Raw genomic sequence first — 12,929 nt, forward strand, 5'->3', positions numbered from 1 at the left:
TATACACATCTTCAACATAGTCGCATTCTTTTGCATATAATATATTAATACAGAAAAAAACTTCACGTCTGCAAAGTACAGTACATACTTTCTTGTTGAAAAGGGGGTAGAGGAAGGGGGGTTAAAGAGATTCTTGTATGGGCCTGGAAATCACCCGACTTTCTGTGGGTTGGCTGCCCGAACACCTTGCTCATAAGTGATCCGCTGTGTGATTAAATACTGAGCAGCCTGGGTAGCAGCTGGCGTTCCTGTAATGGTCACCTTCCGATTCCTTGTGCCAGGCACAAACTCCCCCTTTTTGGAGATCTGTATCCTTGCACCAGTCAACTCCTGATATTCCACTAATGTTTTCCCGCCTTTCCCCAATATTGCACCAACTAGGTTTTCTGGGACCGCTATTTCGACCACGTCCTTTGATCCATCTGTAGATTTTTCTGAGCCAAGGATGGCACTGGCAGCCAGCGGAGAGGCAGCGCCGAAGTAGCCATTTGTGGCAGCAGTAGCAGCAGCAAGGCTACCCAGGGCAAAAGTCCCCGCTGTTCCACTAACCGGGCTGCCACCGCCCGAGGCTTCATTCGCATATGTAGCCAGTAGGTTTGCTGCGGCTGCTGCGGCGGGATTTGCACTGGCTGCAGCTGCAGCCAATGCACCCGTGGCTGCAGCTTGACTCAAGCCCAAACCCAGTGTGTTAAGGTTATATCCATAGCTGGCTAAAGTGTTGAGTGCAGAGGTGATGGCTACCAGGTCATTTCCTGTGAAGCCGGATAAAACCGCTGGGAAGGCAGCGACTCCAGCGAGGTTAGCGTGTCCTAACAGCCCCGCAGCAGCCGCAGCAGTTGGTAACACCTCAGCAGTGTTGGCATAAGGGGATCCCGTTGGGTTGGAGTTGGCCACCGGACCAGTGACATTGGCATAGCTGATATTAAGACAGCTGCCACTCTGTGGGTCCTCCTGGATTTTCTGAATGATAAGTTCGACGGCTTTGCGGTTTTGTTCAGGCTCCCCACTCACCGTCACCACTCTCTCCTGCAAATTTATCCCGTCTGGCTTTTGAGAGAGTTGTACCCAAGCTCCTGACTGCTCCATGACAGCTTTCACTGTGGCACCACCCTTCCCAATGATCAGACCTGCAGTGCTGTTAGGAACAATTATTTTCACCTGTAAATAAAACAAGAGCATCAGTATGGCACTCTGTCACCATTTTCAAAATCTACATGTATGCGCACTACTGAGATGAAAGATGAAAAATATTAGAATGTGACATTTTCCTCCATTTTGCATCCAAATAGATCATGCATAACACAGATAAGAGGAAATCTAAGACTTACCCTGCTTTGCACTGCAAAGTTCACCTTACTTCACGGAGACACTACAATGTTTATTCTTATTGTTTTATTGTTAAATGAGCTGCCTTGCTAAATTAATGCCAACCTGTTGTGATTCTTATGGTGTATTAAGTTGACATATCCACTGGGAAATGGTGGCAGCCATTGCTGTGTAATTATATAATACTCCAAATAATTATCCGAAGGGAGGCAACAACTTATGTCTGATCAACTTGGGTTTCGTTTGAACTTGAGTCTCAGAAACAACATTCCAAGTAGCAAGCATATTTTAAAAGAAACTTTTAGATAACCAATTTTGATGGAATGTAAGCAAATTTCCATGAGATGAAGGAAGTAACAAACCCTTTCAAAACAGATCATCTTCCTTTTTAGCTCAGCTTTTCCAATCTAAAATATTTGCAGTTGTGCAATTGTTTCTCCTTCATATCTGTTGACATTTTTCGCACCACTTCACCATATTGCAATAAACTTTAAAACCACTGCATTAACTATTCATATAAAATAATGATCATAACTACAGTCTAAAATCCTCAGCAAAGTGACTTGAACTGCACCAAAAAACAAAATGGAACTATGCAAAAGTAAAGATTAATCTACTGACACCAGATTAGAGCTTGAAAACCACAGTAACACTGCTGTAAATATTATAATTAAAATTAACTCTTGTATAAACAGGAAATGTTGGAGAAACTAACAGGACTAGTAGTACCTGTGGAGAGAGAAACAGTTAACATTAATCACATTGGACTTGAACCATTAACTTTGTTTCTCCATATATAGTGACAGGCCTGCTGAATATCTGAAGCAATTTCTGTTCTTACTTCAGTGTCTGCACACTTTGCTTTTATTTTAATGTGCTCTCTTGTCTTGGTTAATAAGAGAATTCTAGGTGTTTATAAATTGCACTTAATAAACAATGTAAAACAAATTATCACAGAATTAAGCCTTTCCATAGCGTTCAATTAATAAAGATAGAATATTTAATAAGGGTAGACGTGTTAGAGGAGATTTTTTTGGTGATACTGTCCATACCTCTGGGCCAGAAGCTCCAGGTTCAAGTCCCAAACCAGGGCTTTCTGGGTGTGGAAGGTATGTTCATAATGTGGCCTAATAGGCTGATTGTCAGCCTGGAAGTCCTTCCAATAAACCTGAGGGCAGGTGATAACTGTGAGAGAGTTTCCTGGTCGGCTATCCGACAGAAAGCAATGGCAAATTATTGCACAACATGGACCAATCTAATGGAAGTCCATGGCCCAACCCTCAGAAAAGAGGACAGAAGAAAAGGTAGACAGGTAGAGGTAATGTAAGACATTTTATTATATTTACACGTGCAAGCAGCTGCTTGAAAATGGCTTATTATTAGCAGTACATTTTCAGATTTAGAATAAAGTAGTGAAGATAAGTTTCATCTCCTTATCACTCATTCCTGCTGAAAAATGGGGATACAATCAGGCAATGTTGAAGATAGGAACTGCTGCCCATTATATACCCAAGGTCAACCTTACTCTATATTTCAGTGGACCTCAAAATGTGCAATCAATGTACCCATCTGAAATAAATGGGAGTTTTGTTGCCATACATGCCAGATTTTGTGGGGGAAATAATGATGAGGTGACTGATAATTACTGTTATTAAGCAATTTCCTCTATCTGTGCAATCAAATCAGGGAAATGTTGAGAGATTGGTCTGCTTTTCCACAAGCACCATTAACTGAAACCTTGCCATAAGATTCAGTATTCAAACATTTGTAGGCTGAAGCTGCATGTACGTACTCAATAAATATGCCAGACAAAAAAAGGGCTTGCCAATTCAAGTGCAAGTGAATTGTTAACAGTGAAATGAATCTCAATTATGGGAAACATCATCTCTGGAACTGAAAATGAAATGATGAGTTTAATTCCTTCAGATTTTGCTTATTGTTGGAGATTTAAGAGAAATTAAAAACATGCCTCAATAAGGATCCTTCAATTATAAGTTGCTGTACAAAAAGTCAATTAAAAATCTTGCAGCTGTAAGTGCAACGAGTGTTTGCCCATCACTGGGGTCTCGTCTCCATTGCTTATATTGGATGCCTTTGTGTGAAGCTGACTTGTCTGCCATGTGCAAGGCCAGTATAAAGTCTGAAGGTAAAGTATTCTCTCTTGCTCTACCAAGGTGCCAGCCACTATCCAATTTCCAGTCTGTTCAAGGGAAATATGAAAGATGCTATCAAGGAACTCTCATGTCTGGTTATGTCAGAATGAAAAAAGAACATGGAATTGTGAACTTTGCAAGTGTGTAACAGATGCTTCTTTTGCTTTGCATATCTTGCATTGTTTGACCCTCTTAAAAAAATTAATATTTTCATAATATGTAACAAAAAGAAATCTGGTCTTTTCCGTCAGTCTTCATTTTAAAATAAACAATCGATCTTTTGTTACTTGTTGTCTTAAAGTGCATGTGATCCATAATGGGTCTAGCATATAATATTTAAGTTTTAAAAAATTCATAGTATAGGGACTCAATGGTCTTAAGCTTTAACAATGGTTTCATATTAATGAATATAATTTATATTAAGAAGCTATAGTAAGAATTAAGAATTTATAGTAAGATGCAGATTTTCATATTAATTTAAATGAACTCCAACTTTGTTGCCCGCTATTTAGATCACAGAAACTTCATGGGTTGATTTTCGGTTACCATTCAGCTTTGGTGAAGCAAACAGTCATTCTAGTATCTTAAATACAATCAAATCTATAAAAGTGTAGCTTTAGGCTTGTGACTGTAAGTTTCGATGACAACAGTACTATAAGCGATAAAGCAAACCCAATAAAAACAGCTTTTAAGCATGTGTTATCAATTTTCCCAATTTAATTTGTTTAGCTGAGATAAGCTGAATAAAATGAACTGTTCCAAAGGATGTTACTGGAAAGTGATCAAGATTTATGTTTTGATTTTCAGAAATCATTTTAATACAGCAGTGTTCCAGCCAAAGATTACCTCGAAAGCATGTACATGTTAGTATCCTTATAAAATACCAAAACATAAAAGCATTTCCAGTAATCCTACATGGAGATACAGGGGTAATTTTCAACTTGCCACCTGGGTCTGTCAGTATATCACCCACTCTTTAGAACCTATCCAAATTTCATTCCATTGATTTATCGCCTAGAACAGCAAAGTTGACAATTTTCACCTCACCCTGTAAGCTAGAAAATCACTGTTATTGTTTGAAGAGGTTCACAATTAGTCAATAATTTATTTTGTGTGACTAAAATATTTATATTTAAACAAAAATAAGTAGCATTTCAATATTAAAATGATATTCACACTCTGATTAAATAAATACAAGTGCATTTTGAAAAAGTATCAACCCAACATGTTATAAATATGCATTGGTCCTGAATTATGGAGACCTCAAGGAGGTCATAAATTAACTGTTCCAAGCAAGAAGATCATCAATTTTGTATTAGCTGCTTAATGAACTAGAAACATGCTATACATTTCATACCGATGTCAAAATATAAAATTCACACAGAAAGTTTTATGTCAGAATATAAATTTTGTCTTACACATTTCTGTTTTCAGTTATTGGGCTTTTAAAAATAATCCAATTCTTCCAAACTAAATAATTGCTGTAAGGTAAATATCTTTCTTATAGCTTCAATGTACAGTGAATGAAATCTATTGCCCATTGTTTAAGCGTAACTGGCTGCAAATTCTATAATGTTTCGCACTCATCAAAGCTGTCATGTCCTTAGGCGAACCACTTTCAAACAATTTATCTGTAATCTTTCATTGCATCTTTCTTGCCAATGGTTATTGAAAGCATCACTATTCCTTCTTTTCATTCATTCTTATGCGTTAGTTCTGTACAAACAAATGTCAAACAGCCAGGGGCAGGTTCAAAATAAACCTATCAAATTTTTGAGACTGGCATACAAGAAGACACATTTTACTAGTTTTCCTACCAATGGCTATTTGGAACCCAGCATGTGGTAGTTCAATTCCTATGTTCAGATTATGATGCAGTATCGTGATGTCAGCCCTTTCCAAAATGTGTATCTGACACAATATTATGAACTTGTATAAGACCAGTACATTAGACCAAATTCTGCTTCTGGAATTTGATGTTTCTGCTAGTGTGTAAATCACCCAGCAATTTGTGGTAAAGATAAAGATATTTTATAAAATGTGAATCAAAAATTCCTGCATTTGTGAATAAACTGGTCATTTATCTGGTTGTAAAAATTTAGGATTTGTGCTTACCTGTGACTATGTTTTAAATGTTAAAAAAAATCATACAACACCAGTTTATAGTCCAACAGGTTTCTTTGATATATTAATGAACTGAAACCTGCAAACCATTCTAAAAGATGAAAGACTTAACAGCAATCTAGGTTTGTTCAATTATATCATTTCAGTTGCATGACACTGAGATCTTTTGCTAAAAAATCTGTGTCTTATGGTCCTGTTCCACAGCTACCTGATGAAGGAGCAGTGCTCCAAAAGCTAGTGCTTCCAAATAAATCTTTTGGACAGTATTCTGGTTTTGTGTGATTTTTAACTTTGTCCATCCCAGTCCAACACCAGAACCTCCACATCATGTCTTAAGTGATAAGGTTTATGTTTCTTCATTGCCAATCAACCACTGTGGCTCAGAAGGAGAACACCAGAAACTTATGGAGTCTCATTCCTAAAGGTGGCAAATTGTTGTTAGGGAATTTTAAAGCTTAAAATGTAAAATTTTATTTTGCATTCTATTTCTTTTTTCCTCTGATCATTCTGTACCTGATTTGATTCTAGCTCATCCCCTTGCCTTCCATACAATTTCTTTTGCTTGCATCATAATCATTAAAACTCATTGTTGAAGAAGCTGTTTGTTCCATTGCTTGCCCCGATTCAGATGCACTGTTGTCCCGACTGCATTACAAACAGCTCACGTTTTCAGAAACGTACAGGCGAAATGCTTGTGTTGAAGGGTTTAGGAATAATTCTAATAATTCTAATTCATGGCATGGGATGCTTTAGTCTAACAAAATCTGAGCAAATTTAAATTACTTTCCAGCCGAGTCACATGGAATATGTGTTGTATAGTGTAAGGTAGCAACATAGTCTCTATCCATTGGGATGGCTTGTAAACTAAAAGCTGTTTATTCTGTGTGAATGTAGCTAATGATTCCTATGCCATACCTTTAGCAGAACAACAAAGGTTTTCATCGGGTCAGGCAGCACCATGAGTCATCAGCTCTATGGGGCATGTCAGTCCTTATTGGTATAATTGAAGTACGCCAAGTAGGCCATACAAATAGTGGCTGTTGGCATTGCTTGCTGTGATGAATTGACATAGGTTCTATGAATTTTGTTCCCTTAGTATATTAATGGTGTCAGGACAATGCAAAAATAACAAAGAATGCAGAACATTACTGAAGATTTTCCTTTAAAAGGAATTACTGAACTTACAGGCACAGAATACTTGTTCAAATATATTTATTTTTAGATTGTGAATTCGATTTTTTAAAACAAATGATATGTTTAATTCTTTAAAATTGACTTCCAGATCACAGAGCTGCAAGCGATTAGTATCCATGTGTGATCCTCTGTGCACCACTTAACACTTGGACTACATATTTTCTAACCAGGACTGATGACTACTTATTTGATGCAAAATAAAAACTGGGGATGCACAACACAGATAAATCACTTTACCGTGCCACAACAAAATACAATCCTATTTGTGCATGTATTGTATAACTGGGGTCCACCTAAATCGCAGTGATTAGTCTGATATGATAATAAGCCTAATTATGTTACTTGATTCTATGTGGTAGGAACTTTTACTGCCTAAATTACAAATCTCCTTTGTAGGCTAGTTTTGGCAACATACTGGATTGACATTTTACATAATGTTTCAATATGCTTTAATTCAGTCAAATTGAACCATGGCTGAATTTACACCACTGGTTAGCACTGTTAGAAACCTGAAATTGCTTCCAAATGTAACTGCATTTGGAATTGCTCCTGGAATAAACAAGCATTTGTGGTACATTCGCTGGTACTGAAGTCTTTTTATGAGCACACAAGATTTCTTTAATATTCTGAAGTTCTGAAGACGAGTCACTGGACTCGAAGCATTAACTTTGCTTTCTCTCCACAAATGCAGCCTGACCTAGTTTATTTCTCCAGCAATTTCTGCTTTTGTTTCAAATTTCCAGCATCAGCAGTTCTTTATTTCTTTTTCTTTAATATTATTGTTTTAGAAAGAGAACTAGAATGAACTATCAACAGTACGAAAGGATGTCATTTTTAATGTGATATATGATAAGGGAATCACCTGAGTTGTTCAATCAGAAAGGACTTGAATATCCTACTTTAAATCTCATTACTCTTTAAGCAACCGACTTTATCTACAAATAGTCAAAGGCAGAGTGGTAGTCTTGTTGCATAACAATAACATACTTAATCAAATAAATTATGCTAAGATGTTTCCCAAGAGTATTATAAAGATACGACACTGAGCTGCATATTAATATATTACGTCAGATGATCAAAAGCTTGAGAAACATAATTAGAACACAATTTATTTAAGTACCATTTCCTGGAACAATTTAAAATTCTAAAAGCCAAAGTTTAGACAAACATTTTAAACCTATTTAGATTTCACCTATCACTCCTCAATCAGAATACAGTTTTATGACTTCCAGATATTATTTTAGATGTCAATAATTAACGCTCATATTAATCATAATTGAAGATGTATCTGTCTCAATATTTCTTTATACATAAAAGTCTCCTACACCTTCACTTATTATTACTTGAGTTACTATTAAACATGACTATGGTATATTACATTATTAACAAGTTTTTAGGATGACTACACAATTTAAATCAATACAGAGATTTTGTCCCAAATGTGAGATAATATAGAGTATTGTAAAACAAAAGGGTACACTTCATGCTTTAAAAAAATTAAAAATCTATTTTCATTCTACTTTGTTTGGTGACTTCAGCAAAAATCAAATAAATAAATAGGTCACAAAGCAGCTCTAAATCTGTTTATGAACAACATTCAGAAGTCAAATGCTTGCTTTTTAACTAAAACATGTAACAACAGAAATATGAAGCAGATGAAATTTGACTTGTGACAAGGATTATTTGATTGGGCCATTTTCTGATACAGGGATCACCATGCAGAATTATCCAGTGCTCGGTCCTGTTCAGGTAAGCAGTGTGCAACCTTTGTGCTGACTGCTTATTTCAAACTTATGCAAACATGCCCAAAACTCTTAAAGGCAGCCTTTTGCCTTAAAATGGAATTGCTGTAACAAGTTCAGGATGGTTTGACTGGAAGGTAAAGGACAGGAAATGGAGCAACAGGTCAGAGTGTGATATTTTCCAGGTTTTCCAATGTAGCCTGGAGGCTTGAGTGCTAGAGGCAGACATTATTTTTCTATAGGGGCTCCAAAAGGCACAAGTTAAGAAGAAAACAGGAGTAGGTTTCCCAGGAAGTCAATTCCTGGAGCCTGGTCCCAAAGAACAAATATCCCGGTGAACTTCCTCTGCACCCTCTCCAAAGCATCCACATCCTTTTGGTAATATGGTGATCAAAACTGTATGCAGTATTCCAAATGTGGCTGAACCAAATTCCAATACAACTGCAACATGACCTGCCAATTCTTGTACTCAATACACCATCCGATGAAAGCATGCCGTATGCTTTCTTGACCACTCTATAGACCTGCGTTGCCACCCTTTAGGATTCAATGGACTTGAACACCCAGGTCGCTCTGTACATCAATTTTCCCCAGGGCTTTTCCATTTACTGTTATAGTTCGCTCTTGAATTGGATCTTCCAAAACGCATCACCTCACATTTGCCTCGATTGAACTCCATCTGCTACTTCTCTGCCCAACTCTCCAATCTATCTATATTCTGCTGTATTTTCTGTAAATCTCCTTCACTACCTGCTACTTCACCAATCTTAGTGTCATCTGCAAACTTGCTAATCAGACTACCTATACCTTCCTTCAGATCATTTACATATATCACAAACAACAGTGATATCCCAACACGGATCTCTGTGGAATACCACTGGTCACAGTTCCCCATTTTATGAAACTCCCTTACACTACTACTCTCTGTCTCCTGCTGCCCAACCAGTTCTCTATCCATCTCGCTAGTACATCCTGGACCCCATGCAACTTCACTTTCCCCATCAGCCTACCATGGGGAACCTTATCAAACGTCTTACTGAAGTCCGTGTATATGACATTTACAGCCCTTCCCTCATCAATTAACTTAGTCATTTCCTCAAAGAATTCTATTAAGTTGGTAAGACATGACCTTCCCTGCACAAAACCATTTTGCCTATCATTGATAAGCCCATTTTCTTCCAAATATAAATAGATCCTATTTCTTAGTATCTTCTGCAGCAGCTTCCCTACCACTGACATCAGGCTCACTGGTCTATAATTACCTGGATTATCCCTGCTACCCTTCATAAACAAGGAGACAACATTAGCAAATCTCCATTCTTCTGGGACCTCACTCGTGTTCAAGGATGCTGCAAATATATCTGTTAAGGCCCCAGATGTTTCCTCTCTCACTTCTCTCTGTAACCTGGGATAGATCTCATCCAGATCTGGGGGCTTGTCCACCTTAATGCCTTTTAGAATAATTTCTTCCCTCCTTATGCCGACTTGACCTAGAGTAATCAAACATCAATCCCTAACCTCAATATCCGCCATGTCTGTCTCCTCAGTGAATACCGATGCAAAGTAGTCATTAAGAATCTGACCTATTTTCTCTGACTTCATGCACATCTTTCCTCCTTTGTCCTTGTGTGGGCTAACTCTTTCTCTAGTGATCCTCTTGCTCCTTGTATATGAATAAAAGGCTTTGGGATTTTCCTTAACCCTGCTTACTAAAGATATTTCATGACCCCTTTTAGCCCTCTTAAGAGTCTAGTTCAGTGACTTCCCATGTATGGTCAATGTCAGTGAATAGACCTTCAAAATATATCACCTACACACCACAAAGACAATTTCTCATGCTGCACAATGCATCACAGAACCATCGTTCACCCAACAGAAATCAGGACTTATGCCCAACATTCAGAGACTCCACGGCACGCACACATAATGCTGCAGGCTTTGCATTTACCACTTGCTGCTTCCCCATTCCTCCAGCTGTTCTGTGGTGGAAGACACATCACCCAAACACAATACAAACTAATTTGCAATCTCCACTCTCTCTTGAAAGACAAGAGAGTCACGGAAAACAGCTGAGAATAGGTAAGATTCGGATATGCCTTCATCAACTGAATTGGAAGAGACAATGCTCTGTATCATGGATGACTGTGATTGAGACAGTTGTATCCAGTGTCACTAAGATTTTATAATGGTTTAATGATCCTGCCTTGTGTCCTTCTCAAATTCTAATTCCTCCTCATCTTGCTGACAGGCATGAAATACAAACTTCAGATGGTGTAAGCATGGAACTCTTTATTTCTACCTCACTCGTCTCCTTCCAGATTTTTGCTGTTTAGGACTCAAAAACTGGGTCAGCATGGTGGGTCAATGGTTAGCATTGCTGCCTCAAAGTGCCAGGGTCCCAGGTTCAATCCCCGCCTCGGGCAACTGTCTGTGTGGAGTTTGCATATTCTCCCTGTGCCTGCGTGGATTTCCTCTGGGTGCTCCGGTTTCCTCCCACAATCCATTGATGTGCAGGGCAGCCAATGCACTTCATCATTAAGAATGTGAGTGACTTAATATCTCTGATGAAGAGACATTTTCATTTGAATGGATGCGTGCAAACACTATCACACAAGTACCATCAGGGTAATACAGAATTAGGATCGGGACTTGCTGAGTCATTGGGCAAAAGTGGCTGCAGCTAGGCCAGGGAAGTAAGATGCAAGGACACATGAATGAGTTGCAGGGGTAGGCTATTCAGCCTGTCAATCCTGCTCAACCATTTAATAAGATCATGGCTGATTTCTTTGTGGCTTCAAGTCTACTTTCTCCTCTGACTCCATATGATCCTTCTTTCCTTGCTGATAAAGAGCCTTTCCATCTCAGCTTTCAGTATATTCAATGATCCAGCCTTCAGTGCTCCCTGGGAAATAGAATTCCATAGACCAAGAGGAAAAGAATATTTTTACCTGAGTCTTAAGTGGGTCAGTACTCATTTTCAACTGTCTCCTTGTTCTGGTTCTGCCCAGAAGGGGAAACATCCTCTCAGTATCCACCCTGTCAAGTTCCCTCAGGATCTTATATTTGAATTAGATTCCCTCATACTATTCTAAATCCCCATGGGTATGGGCCCAACCTTTAATCATTAGATTCATTTGAGTGAATCTTCCCTGAACTGCGACCAATACAGTCATATCCTATCTTAAGTAAGGAGACCAAAACTGTGCATAGTACTCCAGATGCAGTCTCACCGAGACCTTGTGCAGCTTCAGCAACATTTGGAAACCTTTATACTCAGTTCCCCGTACACCAATTTCCGATATTCCATTTTCTTCCTAATCATGTGCTATTCCTGCATACTAACCCTCTGTGAATCATGTGGCAAGGGCCCAAATCCCTCTGTGTGGAATTTTCCCCTCCCTAGAGTGAAGGGGTCAAGGATGAAACAGTGAGAATGAAAAACTTGATGCCTTGATCCTGAGAAAAATAAAATTCCTGATTTTCCTACTAGCTTTAAAGGGCTACATCATGTCAGAGACATTAAATTTCCAACATACATAATTTCCATGGCACTTGCAATTTCCTCCCCTTGTCGAAGAAATTAGCATGAGCAAGTATCTGCCAATTACTTGTCAGGGCCATCATTCAACTCTGCCTTTGCCTCAACATCCTTGCATGCTGCTTGTCTACCATGGTCTTTGAACAACAGCAAACGACCAACCCCAACACATTATCATACCTGGTCTTGGACCAACTCAAACACCACTTCAGCACTTCCAACAATTCAGTTTAAGCTCAGGGACACCTCAGACTTGCATGCATCTGCCAGGTCACTTTGCACATGGGGACAGACATGTATCTCATGCATCTAATCTTATGGATCTTAGCTTGATTTCTGAGCACTCATTCACTTTGCATATACTTGGAGGCTATCAACCTCTGTGGCATGTACTACCTTTTAGAGCAGAGAGAGAGGCAAGCAGCTTGTTACAGTGGGAATTACTGAACGGTCAATAAGTGGAAAGCATTGAGTTCAATCAATATCACCAAAAGTATGTGTCAGCAGTTTAACAGCAAACCCATAGCATATGCTTAAAGTAAATGACTAGGCTTGAAAGTCAAATGGGAGCAGCAGTTAGATGGATCAAGGGGACTAGGAGCATTCAAGTATGCTACCACAGTTAAAAGGCATGTACAGTTTCTGTTCAGGGTTGACAACTGTTGATCAGTACCTGTCCTACAGAGTCTGGGGATCTGCGTCCTTGCACTTGGTGGATTGGCCACAGTCAGTCCTAGAGGTCAACTGCAACCAGTTCGAGGATTACAGACAGGTCAGTCTGGGTGCTATAAAGACTTCAGTGTGAGGTTAAATTTTCCTGCAATGAGACAAAAGGAAGGATTGAATATAATG

The 12,929-nt window shown here is 38.7% G+C and overlaps 1 protein-coding gene across 3 annotated transcripts in view; it reads right to left on the bottom strand.

Moving 5' to 3' along the window:
- The window catches only part of LOC122553753 (RNA-binding protein Nova-1), a 277,971-nt gene that overhangs the window by 1,942 nt on the left and 263,100 nt on the right, over positions 1 to 12,929 (bottom strand). For all 3 annotated transcript variants that reach the window (XM_043698035.2, XM_087990031.1, XM_043698036.2), the window contains one exon: positions 1 to 1,158. This exon is cut by the window's left edge and continues 1,942 nt beyond it. In XM_043698035.2, the coding sequence (XP_043553970.1) occupies positions 151 to 1,158 (1,008 nt within the window). In that variant the 3' untranslated portion in view covers positions 1 to 150. The remainder of the gene's footprint in view (positions 1,159 to 12,929) is intronic.

The sequence above is a fragment of the Chiloscyllium plagiosum genome, unplaced genomic scaffold, assembly GCF_037043375.1.
Source record: "Chiloscyllium plagiosum isolate Xiang-an unplaced genomic scaffold, Cpla_swu_hap1 HiC_scaffold_8, whole genome shotgun sequence".
NCBI classification, from domain to species: domain Eukaryota; kingdom Metazoa; phylum Chordata; class Chondrichthyes; order Orectolobiformes; family Hemiscylliidae; genus Chiloscyllium; species Chiloscyllium plagiosum.